Source organism: Filicampus tigris, chromosome 4 (genome assembly GCF_054856515.1).
Source record: "Filicampus tigris isolate MCC_2025a chromosome 4, RoL_Ftig_1.0, whole genome shotgun sequence".
Lineage (NCBI taxonomy): Eukaryota > Metazoa > Chordata > Actinopteri > Syngnathiformes > Syngnathidae > Filicampus > Filicampus tigris.
In genome coordinates this window covers 6,488,199-6,506,903 of record NC_141220.1, presented here as the reverse complement: position 1 = coordinate 6,506,903, position 18,705 = coordinate 6,488,199, and the positions used below count along the sequence as shown (strand labels likewise).

Sequence of the window (18,705 nt, the reverse complement as noted above, 5' to 3'; positions counted from 1 at the left end):
CTTCTTTTATACCATATCATAGCACTCACCTGTTTCACTTTACATGTTCACTAGGGATGTAACGATTCACTCTAGCCCCGATTTGATTCGATTTTCGATTTTCAGTTTTCATTGTATTTTTTAAAAAATCGCTACCATGCTTGTCTCTGTGCGCTAGTGTGGTGCAGCAGCCATCCATGAACGCAATGATGTTTGGTGCAAGCGTGTCATGTAGGGCTGCCACAAACTATTATTTAACTAGTCGACTAATCACCAACAGTAGTCGCAATTAGTCAACTAATCGGATCCTATGTAAATCGCGGCATAATCGCACCAGGCTCTCATATGACCATTGGTAGCTTACGGCTTCAATTCTTTAAGGTATGTACAAAAGAATAATAAACACAATTAAGATATAAGTGCATTCAACTTGTATTTAAATTTGAAGCTTGTACTACCATTCCTGAGGTGTTTATTAATAATGGAGTAATTGAAGTTGAAGGCGATACTGTGGCCTTAATTTTAGCTGTAAATGTTTAGTGCATTTTAAAATGGAACCAAAAACCAGAGCTGGGCATTCCACTAAAAATTGAGCGTCCGTTGTTGGTTGTCCGTCTGCAGCGTGGGTACCCTTCCGTCCGTCATTCGCCTTTTTTTCCAGGGGGAAAAAATAGTACCCGTCTATAGGCCGGTCCGCCTCTAATTTTTAAACGGGCTTCTGTCGGCGATTCCGACTAAACTTTCACTCACAATTTATCCTGTCATTCGTCAACCTTCTGCAAAACGGGCGTCCGTCAGGGACGGCTAGACGGGCCAGTCCGACATAGTCGGAATGTTATGTCTTTTATTGTTAGGTATTGTCATTAAGAGTATGTGGAAAATAGGTTATATTGTGTTAAGTTTGAGTGGTGAGATGTCCGAGTTCATAAACACAATACCCGGTACGTGGTTACAGTGACCGTGAGGCAGCACGTCCTCTCCTCTGTGTGTGCTAACTAGCTAGCTTCCAGGAACAACTGTCCCAATGTGAGAAATGAAATCGGGCATCAGCCACAACGTGCTTCATTTTAGATGCTCATTTATCACCACTGTGCTTCTATGAAAGGAGGATTTACATGTTTTTTGTGGAATGTGGCCTTTTGCACTCTGTTGTTATCGCTCACTCGGGTAGCCATGACACCATTACCCACAATGCTTCTGTTTACATCACAGATGCCCCGGATTACATGACATGTAGGCATGAGAAAGCGGCTATAATTAACATGGCGTTTCGAACCGATTATTTTATTGTTTTCTTTACATCGATGCATATTTTAAGCATTTATATCGATTTTATAGAAATGTTCGATAAATAGTTACGTCCCTAATGTTCACCCATGGAATTTTCCAAACAGGTGATTTTTGAGCATCGTTGAACTTTTCCAGTCTTTTGTTGCCCCTGTCCCAATTTTGTTTTGCTGTTGCGAGTATCAAATTCAAAATGACATATTTGCAGAAGAACAATGATGTTCATCAGTTTGAACATTAAAACTTGTCTTTGTAGTGTATTGAATTAAATATAAGTTGAAAAGGATTAGCAAATCAAATTTTATTTATATAGAACTTTTCATACGTTGAAAATTTAACACAAACTGCTGTACAAAGATAAAAACAATCAATAGTGAGACAAAATAAAGAAAACAAATATCGTAAATGTAAATGGTCTTTCACTGGTATAGCGCTTTTCCACCTATAATAGAGAAATCCTCCCATCCCATCCCCACATGTAAGCACATACAGACGCATATGAACACACCACTTATTTACAGACACATAAATCCATATGAAGTGACAGTGTATAGACATAGTAAGGCACTGAGGATCCAGACGAGGAAAGCAATCAGTGAGCACAATCCGCACTGAGTGTCCATAGTCCGCGACCACAGAGAATGCCACCGCAGACCCGGGCAGACTCGTATAAACTCCTCACATTGTGAAGAGTCCCACCAGTCCCTTGGGTCCAGGGAGTCCGCAGGATGATTTCCCCATGGGTAGACTAAGCATACCTGTCGGTATGGAGGCTTCCACAAGTTCTGGAGTAGTTGTAGGTTAGAAATGCTCTTTTTAAGAAGACTAGAGAGCAGGTCTTTGCAATAATCTTAATGACAAGAAATAAAAGCATGCATCAGCACCTCTGTGTTAGCTTGAGAGAGAAACCGGTATACTCTAGCTATATGCCCAATATTCCAAAAACCTATTTTGTTTATGTTCCTGTGGAATAAATGAAGTTCACACTCAAAAATGATACCCAGGTTCTTTTGACTTTATGATTTTTTAAAGTCTCGTAGTTTTGGTCAAAGTGCTTCTCTCTTGCCTTCAGGACCAATCACTGAACCTCTGTTTTGTCCTAGTTGAGCTGTAGGACGTTCACTGCCATCCATGACTTAACATCTAAATACAGTTAAGAAGGGTATCTAATTGTCTCTGTAGCTTCAGGAAACATGCCGATCTACAGCTGTATGTCATCTGCATACCTGTGGAAGCTGATGCCATGCCTCCTGATGACATCCCTAAGAGGACGCATAGATAGATTAAAAATAATTGGACCTAAAATTGACCTTTGGGGCACCTCACAGACAGTCAATTTAAAGTGTCCGGGAGGAACATGTAGCCACAGCCACAAAGAAACTTCAATCTGTGAGGTGGGATCGAAACCAGTTAAAAAGAGTAGCAGACAGGCCAACCATGTTGCGGAGTTGATTTAAGTACATCTGGTGATCTACTGTATTAAAGGTAGCACTGAAATCCAGCTAGACCAGGAGTCGATGTGAATCTGCATTAGGCCTATACCTGATGTCATTTATAACTCTGTCTCGGTGCTATGGTTTGTCCTACACCCATATTGATGTTTTTCTAAAATGTTGTTGGCTAAAAAAAAAGTAGGTTAGATACAGGCACGTAATTATTTAAAATGTTGGAGTCTAAATTATTATTATTAAGTTTTTTAAACCGTGGGGAAAACACCCATTTGACGAGAGGAATTCACAGCATTTAAATCTGTTCCTCAAAGAAGCCATAAAATATTTTAAGAGTGATGTGGGAATTGGATCTAAAAGGCAGGTTGTTGGTTTTAATTGGGAGAAAGCTTGACTAAGTGTCCTTACATCAACCAGAGCTAAATTCTCCATTGTTTCCTCAGATAAGAACAACGGCTCGGGTGTGTTTAAGGTTACATTGTGAGATAAAAAGCTGTACCTCATGCCATAAATCTTGCTCCTGAAGTGTCTTGCAATGTCCTCGTAGAAAGCTGATGGTGTCTTTTTATATTAAAGTTGGTTTTGATTAAAAGGCCGATGGTGGAGTTAATGAATTTGAGATGTTTTTTGTTGACGTCTGTATGAGTTTTGAAAAATGATTAATCTTTGCCTGTTTTACTGCATTATTACAAGTTTTGAGTCAGTCATGAAATATCTCATGGTGAATTGTCAATTTGTATTTTCTTCACCTCTTGCCTGCACTCTTGAAATTTCATTGTAATAGTTTGATTTTTGGGGGGTTTCTCCATGGTGGTGTAAGTTTTATTTTTATTGTTTTAGTTTAAAGTGAAGCCACAGAGTCTAGTGTTGCAATTTAAGCCCATATCACGCTGAGCGGCGAACAATTGCGAGAGTTTTCAAAGGCAGCGAATGTTGCGTTCACATCAGTTTGTCAGGGTTCATTCAATGTCGCAAATATTTGCAAAACGTTTGCCAGACCTTTGCCACACAGGACTTGAAAGTGAGTTGAAATAACAGTTTATGTTCCGCTTCACAAAACACCAACAGTTGTTAACACAGTGATTGGTAATCTAAGTTTAAAATATCTTACCGTCAATAATACGAACATGTCAATGTGAAAATCAGAGTGAAAGTGTCGTGACAGTGAACTGGTATGCTTGTACTTGTTTTTGAGGCACGGAGTTTTTAAAATTGTTTTTCTATGTACATTCTATTTTAAAAGGGAAAAGTTCTCTCGTGTTTTGGCAGTAAAGTAAATCTTTTCAGCAATTTCTCTAGCTTTGGAAAACTCTCACAAGATATTGATGTGGCTGGTTTGCCTAAAAACAGTGGAGAGGTAGGTAGGTAGGTAGGTAGATAGATAAAAGTGATTAAATATATCAATTACTTATCTAAACATTGTCTATGCAAACCTTTCTATCTGGCAAAACATATCATGGCTCAAAATATATTTCAGAATTGCTTAGTCCAATGATCCAATAAATGGAACTTTTGATGTTGAATGAAAAATGAAAAAAAAAAACAATTCCATAAATTATATGCATGTCATAATCCATTTAATGTTTTACACCTCACACGGGGATCGAACCCATGGCATCATCATTGCACCGCTGTACGTAACTGCGGCCGAGTGTGAGTTTGGCCGGACATCCATCACCTTCCTGAGCCACCACGTCACTCTATAACGGGCTGTATTGCTCTCATTCAAGGTGGATACCGACACCAGTTTCACATGCCAGTCGTACTGGGGCTGTAGCGGGTTCCGATTGCGGTCATGGCCGATGAAAACATACGTGGCCGACCGCAGTTCCTTGGGCATGTCAAACTGAGGAATGAAGTGGTGTGTTGTCTGAATGGGAACAAAATTGCCAGTGTTGACCTAACACACAATTCATTGGGAGGCTGCTGACCGGGGAGCTGCAGCGATTGGAAGAAACTCCCCCAATACGCGTACAAACTGGTTTGACCACAAACTCAGCAGAGGAGACCAAGAGATCCACCTTGGGTGTAAAGCGAGGGTCAAGCATAACCCAGCTGCAGAGTCGCTTCCTGTGCAGCGAGTCTTTATGTCCCAATGAACCATTTGCAATGTCCATTGCTCTTTTGGTTGTACACCATAGTGTGGTGAATCTTCACTCCCAGGAGCTCAGTAACTGCACTCCAAAGCTCAGCTCAACCGTGGACCTGTGTACGAGGAGGGTTCCAAGGATGTGCCAAACCAAGCCACTCAGGACTGAACCCACTGTAAAAAAATGGCTGTTATTGTCACGGGGTCATTTGAGAGACTAAGGAAGAATATTGGCGCAGTCTGAAAACTTCAGTGGAGTGTTTTTTTTTTTTTAATCACACCAAAATTTCAACAGGGGGTGAGAATATTTACAGTGAAGACTCAAGTGACGAATAAATTAAGAAACAAACAAATAAAAAAAAATCTACGATGGAAAATTCCCCAAAAAATGAATTCAAAGCAGAAACAAGAAGGTTCAGTTTAACTTACTACGGCAGTCAGTCAACCACGATGCCACTAGGCTGAGCGTTTGCCTCAAATGAATTTGGAACCCCTTAAATGCTCTTAGCCCCTCCCTCCAGGAAAACCTTTTAAGGGAATATTTGGTATTAATATTTCAGTTAATCAAATAGTAACCAATACTCACATAAATGATATCTGCAATGTATAGAAAAATCTTCACATCACAGCTGTTACCTTATTCAAACAAAATACCAAATACAACAAGTTGCTATAATGGTTCAGTCCTTAGTGAGGTGACCTCCTCCTCCGCCACCGATCGCCATTTAGGGCACGATCACAAAGTGCCTTGCTTTGGTCCAATGACGCGTCCAAACATGCAGGTGAGTGTTTGATGTGTGCGTCGCATAAGTGTCGAGTGAGCACCCTCGACACCCACAACGAGGGTAAACAAAAACTCCAGGCTGGGGTGAAACAGTCTTTCTGATATGTATGGCCGCTGGACTCATGTATGGGTCCGTGGGGAACATTCTCAATGGAGCGTGCCCCCGCGGGAACAAAACAGCTGGTGTGCGCTCATGTCAGCTGCACCCCGCAGCTAACGACAGCGCACCAGTCAACAAGTGACGGGGTTCAACGGCACTCTGTCACATGGTTCCCCTCCCCCACGAGGTTGGCGAAGTAGCAACCTTGACAGGGAAATTGCCACAACACTGGACTTGCCAGCACGATGTCGGAACCGGAACAGCTGAAGGGAGAGGTACCAATTGGTGCGACGACTGTTGTGGTCCTTCATGGAGCCAGTCCACTTCAAACCGCGATGGTCCGTCTCCAAGTCGACCTCTCTCCCCAGCAGGTAGTATTTCAGGCTCTCCTGAGCCCATTTGTTCTTCTCCTGGAGCACCTTGGGCCAGGACCAGTCCCACTGCCGAGGCATCGGTCTAAACCAAGAACTGCTGGCTGAAGTCAGGACTCCTTAGCGCTGGAGAAGAACACAGACTAGCCTTAAGGGTTTGGAATGCAGTTTCACATACCTCACTCCAGGCCACAGGATTTCCCTGGTCTTTTGCTGTCATGAGGGCGGCAATGGTAGCAAACTGGGGGAAAAACCTCCTATATCAGCCGGCCAAGCCCAAGAAGAACCTCACCTTCTTTTACAGGGGCGTGGGAAGCTGCAGATGGCTTCAACTTTGTCCGCCTGTGTACGAACCTTGCCTCCACTCTTGCCCAATATAAAAATATTCAACGGCACTCTGTCACAGTTATGAAGGCAAGCGGTGCAGTTTGAGATGGGTGCAACAACAGAGCAGTGTCATTCAAAGCGCTTTTAGCAGATGCAAAAACCATTGTCATCATTGGGGACCAAACCACCTCCTCTGCAGGCCTGTAGCACATACTGTAAGGCACTGTAAATGGGGCACATTTCGGGGGCCGTGTGAGATAGGAAACAATTGTGGAAGTTCACCATGCCCAGGAACTTCTGCAGGTACTTCATGTTGTGTGACGATGTCCTCCACCTTGGATGGGAGAAGTACAGTGTCTTGCTCAGTGATGTGGTGGCCGAGGAAGGGGATGTACGACCAGCTCACACTTGACCAGGCTGACAGATGCCCCAAGTGCGCAGGTTTGTAGATCAGCTTCCACATCTGCTTACTCAAAGAATTCATTGTTTTTCCATAGGTTGGTATAGACTTCACAGCATCCAATGGGAACCCTCGAGAGCCTTCTTCCCTCCATTACATTAACCCACTGGGAAGCAATGAGTATCTCGCTGCTATTTTAGCTGTTGGACAAATCATACAGGACTATGACACGTGAGTATCAAATGAGGACAGCTACAATATTGAGATTTCTGATAGAATGTGGATCTTTCTTTGTACATGTATATAATGACCAAAATCAACTGTAATGCTAAACACACTTTTTAAATGGCAGTTTGCGTGAAATGGGCCTGGAAGTAAGTTTGAAATACAACAATCTGTTGGCATCATCGTGTCTCCTTAAACACTCAGGTGACAATTCAATGTGTTTTACCATTCATGAATTGCAACCATGACATTCTGTTCTATAATCCATCAGCGGGCCACAATTATTTTCCCCTGAATGTGGCCTCTTCCTTGAGCCATCACATTATCATTGTGGAGGGGTTTGTGTGACCAAATAATCCTAGGAGCTAAATTGTTGGGGGCTGCAATATTTGAACATACTGTTTTTACTGGCCTCTGATTTAAAAAATTGTTATTCATCAATTTGTTGTGCATACACTGGAAGCTCGCCGTACGAACAACCTTTTTTATGAACTTTTCAAGTTACATACAAAAATTTGGGAGAAAATGTACCTCTAGTTATGTCCATGTTCCATTATGTGAACCATCTCAGCATATATGAGCGGATGGATCAGTGCCGTGCTTATCGTGTTATTCAACCATCATTGGCTGTGTGTAACTCATAGCGAATGTTGTGCTGCTTTAGCTTTTAATTAGACCTCAGAATGACTTAAAGGTTATTGTTGTTATTGTTCAACTCTCATGAGCTATTTCTGATTTGGATATATTGGTCCAAACAAATGTACCTTCAGTTGTACTTGGCATTTAAAATGAACATTCAACTGAAGAGACAACCATGGTTTCTTTTTTTTTTTTCCGCGGCTGTATATACAGTGTACATACACAGCAAAAAATGTGAAATTAACATTAATATGCTATAAAATCAAATGACATCAAAAATCTGTAATATGAATAATGAGTCAGTGTGTCTTAGAAGGCAACATATTGTAAAAAAAAAAAAAAAGGAATACTTATTCATTGTTAATTCAAACTGTTAATGCAAACCGTTGTCACGCAAAGACGATTTAATGTAATCTTCAAGTGTAACAGGAAGAAGCGGCACTTTACGTCACCAGTAATGGTAATGGCGTTATATTGTTAAGAGATATACCGCATTAATATAAAGTTAACCTCGTGAGTTACGCCGTTTTATACAAATATATAAATACTGTTAATGCCAACACGGATAAGGAGGGTTATATTATTTAATTCCTTTCATCTGATGTTATTCAGTGAAATTGAATGGGATTTGATGTGTCACAAATAACTGCTGTATGTACATTTTACAGGAAAAAATGGTTTAATAAAGGCATAGTTGTGCTTTGAGAATTGATGTTGAATTTACACTTTTAACAAGTAATTTTTTGTAAATAATTACAGTTTTAAACTGTAAAATTTACATGTTGTTTTGTAATGTGTTTTACACTCTGCTGTATTTTTTACAATATTTTTCTGGCAACCACAGCTGCCGTTTTTTTTTTTTTTCGTAAAAATAACAGTGTTTTATTTACAGTGTATATTATAAAACATAAATATACTTTGGGGGCTGGAATGGAATAATTGCATTTCCATTCATTTCAGTGAGAAAAGTCACCTCGATATACGTACGTTTCGAATTACAAACGGGGTCACAGAATGAATTAAGCTTGTAATTTGAGGTACCACTGTATGTAATATGAGACGATATTACATTTATTTGGGTTCACAGTCATAACGGCCTTCTGAAGGAAACCGTAACTATGATGTGGTCTGTCACAAAAAAGAGTTTGACACCCCTGCCCTAAGATGAAGACAATATTTGGAATATTTTTAACTTGCATTTGTAGATGTCACGACAAACTGTGCAAGCTGACAATGGTTTTCTGAAGTGTTCGTGAGGTCACGTAGCAAAATCTTCTACGCAATAATGTCGGTTTTAATGCAATGCCTGCTGAGGGATTTAAGGTCACAGGCATTTGGTGTTGGCGTTCCGCCTTGCCACTTATGAGCAGAGATTTCTCTATATTGTCTGAATTGTATTGATAGTATGGAGCTCCTTAAATTCCTTGCAATTGTATATGTTGAGAAACATTGTTCTAGAAATGCTGGACTATTTGCTCATTCGGTTGTTTGCAAAATGATGAACCTTGCCCCATCATCATTGCTAGTGAACAACTGAGCCTTTCATTGATGCTCCTTTTCTTCCCAATCATGACACTGACCTGTTTTCAATTATCCTGTTCACCTGTGGAATGTTCCAAACAGGTGTTTTTTGAACATTCCTCAACCTTCCCTGTCTTCTTTTTTTGCCCGTGTCTCAGTTTTTTGGGGGAACGTGTTGCAGGCCTCAAATTCAAAATTAGATATTTGCAAAACAAAACAAAAAAATTACAGTATAACATTTATCAGTTTGAACATTGTGTATCTTGTCTTTGTGTGTTCAATTGAATGTAGGTTGAAAAGGATTTGCAAATCATTGTATTCAGTTTGCATTTGTTTTACACAAAACTTAAAAGGGTTTAATCTGTTCTGCTACTTTTACCAGAATACTGTATTTGTTTTACATAATTACGCAATTGTACTTCTACATGAGCACGGTGTGAGTACTTTTGCTGCCTTTGACAGAAATAGAGGATGGACACTCCAGAGTAAATCTATGACAAAAAAACTGCAGTTGGATAACATATCGACATATTTTCTGACTTAATTTGCCATGAAAATAGGAGGTTTATTTTTTTCCCAGAAAAAAAGTTAAATCTGAATGAGAGGCTATTTTACAAAATGTGTTTTTTTGCAACCTAGAGCTTGTCTGTTATCAGTGTATCATAGTCTTTCTTGGTAAAGCAGGTCCCAAGATATCCACAGTTGTCGAAATGCTGGGTATTGAATTTAGATTTGAAGAAAAAAAAAAATAGGCTTAACTTTTATTTTCTAATCTGTTGTCATGGTTTCTTCCTCAGTGACAAAATGTTTCCTGCTCTGGGATTTGGAGCCCAGCTCCCACCTGACTGGAAGGTAGATGTGTTTGTTGGCTTGGTTGTACATACTGTATGTGTGTACCATATAGATACATTTGTTTCATCATTATCATCATTATAGTATAACAGTGGTGTATGATAATGTGCAGACACACATAAAACTGTAAGCTATGTACTTGCATATTTAAATCATTGTGCAATTGTCAACCCATCTGTGTTGCCATGGCACTGTGCTGATGAAAAGGACAAAGGAGAGAAGAGCACGCACGCACACACACACACACACACATGCGCGCACACACAACGGGCGTGTGATACTACGTGAGAAATGGAGAGAAGTCTTACAAAATAAAAATATAAAATATTTACTATGAACTGTAATGTGAGTCTGATTTCGTCTTTCTTGTATTTTTAGGTTTCACATGAATTTGCAATCAACTTTAACCCCACAAACCCTTTCTGCTCAGGTATGTTAATGATGCTGTTGATTCAGACAAGGCAACATTTTTGTAACATGTTCTATTTTGTAACTACATGAGTTATGTGATATGTACACCAACCAATCACAGCGTTGTGACCACTCACGCACACAATATGTGTTAAGTAGAGCCAATACAAGTACTGTCTAGAAAATGTGCTTTTGCAAGAAAAATAAATGTCCGGACGTTTATTGACATTATCAGAGAGTCAAACATTTAAAAATGTGGTATTAATGCCCATGTCATTTGCAGTGGGACCAAATATGTTCATTCCGTCATAAAGCTAGATGAGTTTACCAAAATATGAAAAACATTTCCCCGTGTGTCGTTGTGCATTTCCACACCATTGCAAACTACAACTATTTGTTCACTTAGTATCTTTGTTGTGGTCGGATGCTTAAACCCTTTTATAAGCAAACTGTAGCTACGTATCAGAATATTAATTCAAATGTTTTATTCCTCCCCTCCCCAAGGTGTGGAGGGTATTGCACAGGCTTACTCTGCCTGTCTTCCCCACATCCGTTTTTACGGGCCAACAAACTTTGCTCCAATTATCAACCACGTAGCCCGTTTTGCAGCGCAGGCCCTGCAACAAGAAAAAGCGGCGGTAAGTGAAAACACAAACACTTGAATTAAATCAATATATACAATTTTCAAAAACGTAGACTAAATGTGTAATAGCAAATGTTCCTTTCAACAGTACAAATACGGAATCCTCGCAAAAATGCTGTGTTGACTGTTCATCTTTATTGTGAGTAGTTGAATTAGACTTTGTTGAGAATAATATGGAGTAGCTATCTATTCAACGCATATTTGCATATTCTTGTAGCCAAAGTGAAGTCAGTGAGGTAAGAAATGACACCCAGATTAATAATTTGTATGAATTTTAATTAAATATGGGTAAATACAATAAGAAAGAAAAAAACGATAGTACATCCAAAATGTCTCCCCCCCATTTGAATAAAAGTATCAGAACATGATGTCTTTTTATATGGCTATAACTCTAATTCAGAAGTGGTCCAAACCAAGCAAACCAATTCTTTTATAGCACATCAGTGGTGCTGCAAAATCAATTACATTTAAATGAACAAACTAAACACAATGACTGGATCTCACTTAGTAGTACCCACAAATGTATTTTTTGCTCTGAATGATCATATGATACAATATGGTAATTTGATTGGCAATTACATCCGCAGTGTTGTGACACCGTTCACCCGCGATTCCGATTTTGAATCACAGCCAAACTAGTTCCAGACTGTCTGCAACTCATAAAAACAAGTTGCAGACCCACCCGCGCTGTGCGATGCTGCTCAAGTGTTAAGTAACGTTCGGCCACGTAGCTCGGAACGTGGCTGGCTCAATGTCCATGGATCGGATAATGAGCCAACGTACGACTGGCTGTGACCAGTGACTTTGTGCAAATACTCATACTAGTACCACAGATACACACACACTCACCCAAGCTGGCGTTCCAAGCAGTTTGCATGGCACAGTGTGTGAGCGACCCTGGCTCTCTGCGTGATAACGATTCTCTAATCAGAGCTGCTGTTTGTCGATTAAAGAGTGAAGCTTCAGAACCCCCTGGATGTGTGTTCGTCTGTGACACCAAGCGTATCTTTGAGTTCAGTCAGCGTCTTTATGACCTCTGTTCATATCATAAAATTGTCTTGTGCGCTCATTTTACCCTAATGGCAGTGTTCTTCTTGAGAACAAGGTCATAGTTGGTTTATTGCTGCCCCTGTGAATTTAGCAAGTGTTAAATGTGAAAAAGCCTTTCGATCAGTGTTTCTCAAATGGCCGTATGCGTACCCCTGGGGGAACGTGAACGCACTTCAGGGTGAGCGTGAGATTTTCAAATATATTTATGAAAAGTAGCATCCAGGCAAAAAAGAGCTTGATCACGGCAGTTGTCTCTCTGCCAACCAAGAATGACAAAGATCCTCAGCGAAGCACAAGCCCAAGTGTCAAACTAAAATATGGGTAAATACTCAGTTTAGTGCAACAATGCAATGTTGAGTGTTAACAGCTGGTGATGTTGTCAGTCTTCTTTGTAATTATTAAATAAATAATTTCCGTTTTTTTGTTTAAATTTGAAATTAAGGTATTGATTTCTTTTTGACAACAGATCTGTGAACACAAAGTACACCTTATGTTGATAATCATTTCATCATTTATAATTAATTCTTTGTTCTCTTTTATTAGGTATATATTTTTATTTCTAAATGTTCCAGAGATACCACTAAAATGACGTTCCAAAGTTGACTAAATCAGACACTAATGGCACAGCACTGTTTTAAGTTCTTTTTTTTTTTTAATTCAAAAATGCTTTGCGTTGGTTAAGGGGTACATGGCACAAAAAATATTTTACAGGGGTTTACATCATTGAAGAAAGGTTAAGAACCACTGACGTAGATTATTAACTTGTTTTGGTTATGAAGTTAACTAATGGGGTCTAATGACAACAACAGCCGAATAATAAAATCGCAAACACCGGACAAATTATTGTCGCATGCAATAGTTAGAACCTGAATCAAAATACAAATAAGGAAAAAATAATAATCAGAATAAAAACATGATGAAAAACTGGAATGACTCTGTTGTTGTATGTTGTACTTCAACTATGTATGTACAAAGTGAATAATATAATGAAAATATTTCAACTTGCATCCTCTGAATTTGATTTGCCAGTTTCACATCCAAATGATACCATTTGCTGAAATAACCTTACTTTTTTTGGGCCCACATATATGATAAATACTCAACTTTAAATGCCAGGCTCTGAAACATGTGAATTGGTGAACATCTGGATGGTTGGTCATGAGGTACGCTCTCACATTTGAAAAAAAACAAAAAAGAATAAATAAACGATTCAAATAAATTCACCAAATTCACCTGCATCTTGAAGAGTAAAAATATATACGTCTTTTCAATTATAATTTTCTGAATAGTACTGTTCAATATTGCCCATCGTTTAATAGTCAAAAATACTGAATTTGAATATTTACTGTACGTTTCGTGGGCCCAGAGCATGAGTAAGGTGTTGAAGTAGTTGGCCAGGGGAACACATTTAGGTTATTTTTCAATCATGTGAGAGCACACAGAAGGCTTGCAACATGACTGCGGAAAACACATTCAGTCATAGGCCGTTTTACACACACACACACACACACACACACACACTCACACACACGCGTGAACACGCACACACTCATGCAAGCACATACACAAAATATTGAAGGCAACATACTGTATACATACTTTATGCGCACAGTCTATTTGACTAAAACGAGTACTTATATAACAGTGTTGATATTTCAGTCTTATACTGAAGCCACATCCCCATTTCTCCTGGGTTTGTTTTTCTCTCATTTAATGCCACCATCATTTCTTTGCAGGAACAGATGGTGTGGTCTGTAGTGTGAATGGAGCCCAACTTGCTGTAATGTAGAAGCGGTTTCATTTCATTTTCTTTTTCCCCTTTACTGGATTGTTGTTTTGACTTTCTCATCCCTCTCAAATGCATTCTTTTGCCCAATATTCACACCTAACAATCTTGGGCACAATCCTTCAGGATATACAATATTATATTATATACAATACAGTAATTGACCGACTTAGTGAACAACTTGCGCAAGTCTAATTGAAAATGCAATTTTGGGTTTTCCCTTTTTCCTTTCTCTCCTAAATCTCCCTTCTACCACCTTTCTGTCTGTGCAGCAGTACTTCACTCTCCTCATTATAACAGACGGTGTCATCAGCGACATGGATGAGACACGTCATTCAATTGTTCAGGCATCCAAGCTGCCCATGTCCATCATCATCATCGGTGTGGGCAATGCGGACTTTGCTGCCATGGAGTTTTTAGATGGAGATGCCAGCGTGTTGAGGTCCAACACAGGCGAGGAGGCTGTCCGAGACATCGTGCAGTTTGTCCCATTTAGAGATTTCCGTAATGTGAGTTTTCACTTCAGCCTGAACGCTAAAACAGTTGCATGGTCTAAAGAACCATTTCCTGGCAGAAGTTTACTGTATCATGGGATTTTGCCCACTGCAACACGCTGATGAAACATATGCAGGGGGCATCAAAACTCACCTCCAATCAGTTACTGTAAATTCTGGAATCCCAATTAATGTCCCAAGCGTGAAGTCAATTCATCTGTTTCAGGGATCAAACCATTCAAACACTACAGGAATTGTTTGCAGACAATTAACATGATAGTTTCATGTAAGTGCTAAAAAATAGACATTAGAAACTTGAGTTTAATTCCTGTGATCACTCTCGTAACACTAAAACAAATACTCAAATACCAAATCATCTTTCCCCATTGAAATGAATGAAAATGCCATTAATCTGTTACATCTTAAAAGAAAAGTGAGAAAATAGCTCTATTCTATAATACTGTACTCAATGAAAACATACAGTAATTATGCAATTAATTATGAATAGAATATGTAAAGAATTAAACACTTCTTCTTAGCCATCTCTGGGGGCGGCCATTTTGTCTTCTGAAAATGACATCACAACTGCTCACAATGACCAATCACGGCTGACCTGTTTTCTGAATCTGAGCCGTGACTGGTCGTTGTGAGCAGTTGTGACGTCATTTTCAGGAGACAGAAGACAAAATGGCCGCCCCAAGAGATGGCTAAAAACGAGTGGATGAACACTTATTTCACAAACGCAATATTTATCAGAATGCTAGTGCGGTGCACACTGGCACTGGAAGCTGTCACAGGAAAATGCGGATGAACAGGAATGGAGGATCAGCCGGGTCCAGCAAAGCCAGCATCCTTTCCATCCGTTCGGATGGTTTACCGTTGCGGAAGGCATTGACGGACAGAAGGCTGTATACTTTATCCAGTTCGAACAGAACAGTTCAGAGTCCTCGAAGGAATGCCTTGAGCAAATCGTACTTGGCGATTGCTCGTCTCAAGCAGTGCCAATGCTCTGGCTGTGGTTGAGGCATCTAATGCTGTCACCACACAGAATTGTTTTGTATCATTTAGTGTTATTCCTCAGCTGGAATTGGGCCTCGATTTGATGAAACCAACAGCTGTGGGGTGTGTTGCCTTAAGTCGGGCAACTTGACTGTTGTGGCATAGATGCTAGCAGTGACATGTTTGAAATTTTGATTCTACAAAAAAAGGTCCCACCTAAAATCTCGACCATCATTTACTTTGCATTAAGTTGGACAGAAGTTGATGCAATTTTACTATTTTTAAAGAGTGATAACTTTCTTAATTAAAAATTGTATGGTGTTCAGTCGGGTCTGTGGGACCCACGTTCAGTTTTGATCAAAATGACCCAAGGCATTTCTAAAAACTTCTGCTCATGATGATAACACACTGCTAAGGGATTTTCTTTCCTTTTTAAGACATTTTAGTTTTTAAAAGGGAATAGTAGCTCATGAAGTCAGAAATGTTATCTAAGAAAGGTAAAGGGCAAATATCAATAATGTTCATGTGACTTGCAATTGGGATGTAGTAAACATCTGTTGAGTATTTTAACAGAAAATTATTTGATTATGTTGTTTTGAAAACCCAAAACTTTAGCGAGTCCACCAAACCCATTAACACTAGCTGAGTAACAAAAATACAAACACCATAAAAGGGTTCATGATAATGAAAGTGATACTCATATCATTAGCATTAAAAGACCTGTCTGATATTCTGGTTTCATGTAAATCAATTAATCTTTGAAATTTTACACGCATAACTATTGTGTCAAAAATAGCAGAAATGAATAGGAAAATCGAAATGAACATTCTCAGTACAAGTCCAAGAAGCTCCTGGACTCATGAGACTACGGTTGGCTCGTCGTGAATCCATCTCGCAAGTTCAATGGGTGTTGAGAAGATATGAAAGGCACAATTTAGAGATTAGATGAAGAAAGATACAAATGTATGCTTGTGAACAGGCAACACTTCAAGGTTACAGTAGATGTTGCCATAGCAACCACTTTATTACAACCAGATAAGACACATAATAGCACTACCGATTTCCTGAAGGATTCGACACATGAAATCTTCATCTTATCGCCTTTTAAGTTTTTATTTGAAAGTGCCTGCCAACAAATACATGTGTGAAACAGGAGGCAATTTTGAATTTACTTTACCTGATCCATCCATCCATTTTCTATAGTGCTTGTCTACATTACGGTCACAAGTGAGCTGGAGCCCATTCCTGCTGACTTAATCGGCGAGAGGCACGGTACGCCCTCCTGGACCCTGATTGAGTGGATTGAAGCAGTCATTCTCTGGTGCATTTAATTCACTAATACATTCAATAGTAGAGAAAACCGACGCAGTACAGCTCTGTTAAAAAAAAAAAAAAGCAACACACAAATAGTCTGAATCCTCTGTCTTTCGCACCCAAATCTTACATCCCATGTAAAGCAAAGCCATGCAACTGTTAAACCAGATAAAACCTCAGAGGAACTGTTGTTAAAAAGCCTAGACCCACAGATGCTCATAACATACGTTTGCTTGAGAATTCTCATGCTTGTAATATGGTTACTAGGAAACAGTTCTGTTTAACATTCGACAGCAATGTGTAAGTTTGCCTGTTCTTTCCTTCACTCAGGCACCTAAGGAGACCCTCGCGAAGTCTGTCCTGGCAGAGCTGCCTCAGCAGGTCACTCAGTACTTTAAACAGCGGAACCTTCCACCCGCTAACCCAGCGCCAGAGTGAGATGAGTGAAAAGATGCCAGCTCACACTGTAAAATAGCTTTTCTGTTAACAACAGCCAGTGCAATTTGAAAGTCTGTGTGTCCGCCGTGGGCAAGTACCTCCCATGTGGAAGACCTCCTTGTCACCATTTTAGTATTTTATGCTTTAAAAGGGAGCTCAGTAGATAATCAGTATGAATCCATCAGAAATGGCGGTTCTCAGTTTCTTTAAGTTTTCAAGAACTGTGATAAAAGCACATAGGTGAAACGCTGGTCATTTTCAAGGGAAGAACATTTTTATTGTTGAGGAAGTCAGTGGTTTGCTTTTTGCACCCGTCTCGTGATTTATGAGTGTGATCCTTACAACGTTGTGGTGTTCAGTCTGCTTGGCTGAAATCAGTATCAGTGGTCATATGGAGCTTTTTCAGGTAGCAGTCAGGTCAGAAGAAGGCTGATTTGTGGTGGACCCAGCCCACTCGTACCTTAATTTGAAGGTAGAGAAGGGATTCAGTGTGAATAGAAGGACGGAACTGTAGCACGGAAACACACGGCAGCTGTGGAATGCTGCTTTTCAATATGGGACAATTTTTCCAGCTCTGTGTTACGGCTTTGGCTCATCCTGCATGTTGCCAGTCACCGTTTCGAAAATGAACAAAGACCATTAAACGTGTTTTTTTTGTTTTTTTTTGTTACAGATCTTGTAAATACTGAAACATCATAAGTTTGTCACACTATGAAGGTTAAGAAAAGTGAGTCAGAATGTGCACGAGCAGTTTGTGATATGCATACAGTATTAGATTGCACTGTATATTTATGATGTTGTAATATGTATCGATAAGCTACAGTAAGTATTTTTATTGTATTATGCAGTGCAGACTTGTATAATCATACAATTATTTAAATGTACATTGCATTTATGTCACTCTTCATTTTGTAAAGTTGTGTCTGTGTCAGCACTCAGGTTAATAAACAACTGTTCTCAATTTCAGTTTGTTCGTTCATTGGAGTCACCGGTGCACTGTGCCCCATTTTTGTTTATTTTTTTTGTCTTAACTCATTTACTACCAGACACTTTCAGACCCTCTTTTGCCCTAACGATCGAAAAAAATTGAAAATATAAATACGTTTCTGGGATTGAATGGCTGGACTGTGAAAAGACAAATATCTCCTTGGCAGTGAATGAGAAAATACGGTTGTCTCACATTTCAAAGGTTTGGAGTTCTCATCAGAGCCTGCTGCTGAAGAATATTGGCAATTTCTAATCCAAGGTGGGAACCCAAAAACTACTATTACCCGAGCGGGGCATTTTACTACAAATTGAGCATCCGGTATTCGTCATACCGTCAGCAGGGTGGGTACCCTTCCGTCGTCCGTCATTCGCCTTTTTTCCCAGGAGGAAAAATAGGTCGGTCCGCCTCTAATTTTAAACGGGCGTCCGTCGGATGGACTAATGACAGACTGCAGGCGAATGGCGGACTAAATAAAGGGGCTTCCGACTATGCTTAGTCCGCCAATTTTAAAACTGTTCCCGTCAATCGTCAGAAAAACGGCTGGACGCTCAGCTCTAACT

General features: G+C 39.7%; 1 protein-coding gene across 2 annotated transcripts in view; it reads left to right on the top strand.

Annotated features, from left to right (window-relative positions):
* The window catches only part of cpne2 (copine II), a 55,936-nt gene extending 37,818 nt beyond the window's left edge, over window positions 1-18,118 (top strand). Inside the window, exons 11-16 of one of the 2 annotated variants that reach the window (XM_086027257.1) lie at window positions 6,883-7,016; window positions 9,968-10,022; window positions 10,401-10,452; window positions 10,938-11,071; window positions 14,185-14,421; window positions 17,050-18,118. In XM_086027257.1, the coding sequence (XP_085883383.1) occupies window positions 6,883-7,016; window positions 9,968-10,022; window positions 10,401-10,452; window positions 10,938-11,071; window positions 14,185-14,421; window positions 17,050-17,157 (720 nt within the window). In that variant the 3' untranslated portion in view covers window positions 17,158-18,118. Of the gene's footprint in view, window positions 1-6,882; window positions 7,017-9,967; window positions 10,023-10,400; window positions 10,453-10,937; window positions 11,072-11,164; window positions 13,348-14,184; window positions 14,422-17,049 lie in introns of those variants that run through there. The other variant, XM_086027258.1, reaches the window with a different exon arrangement.
* The last annotated feature ends 587 nt before the right edge of the window (window positions 18,119-18,705 follow it).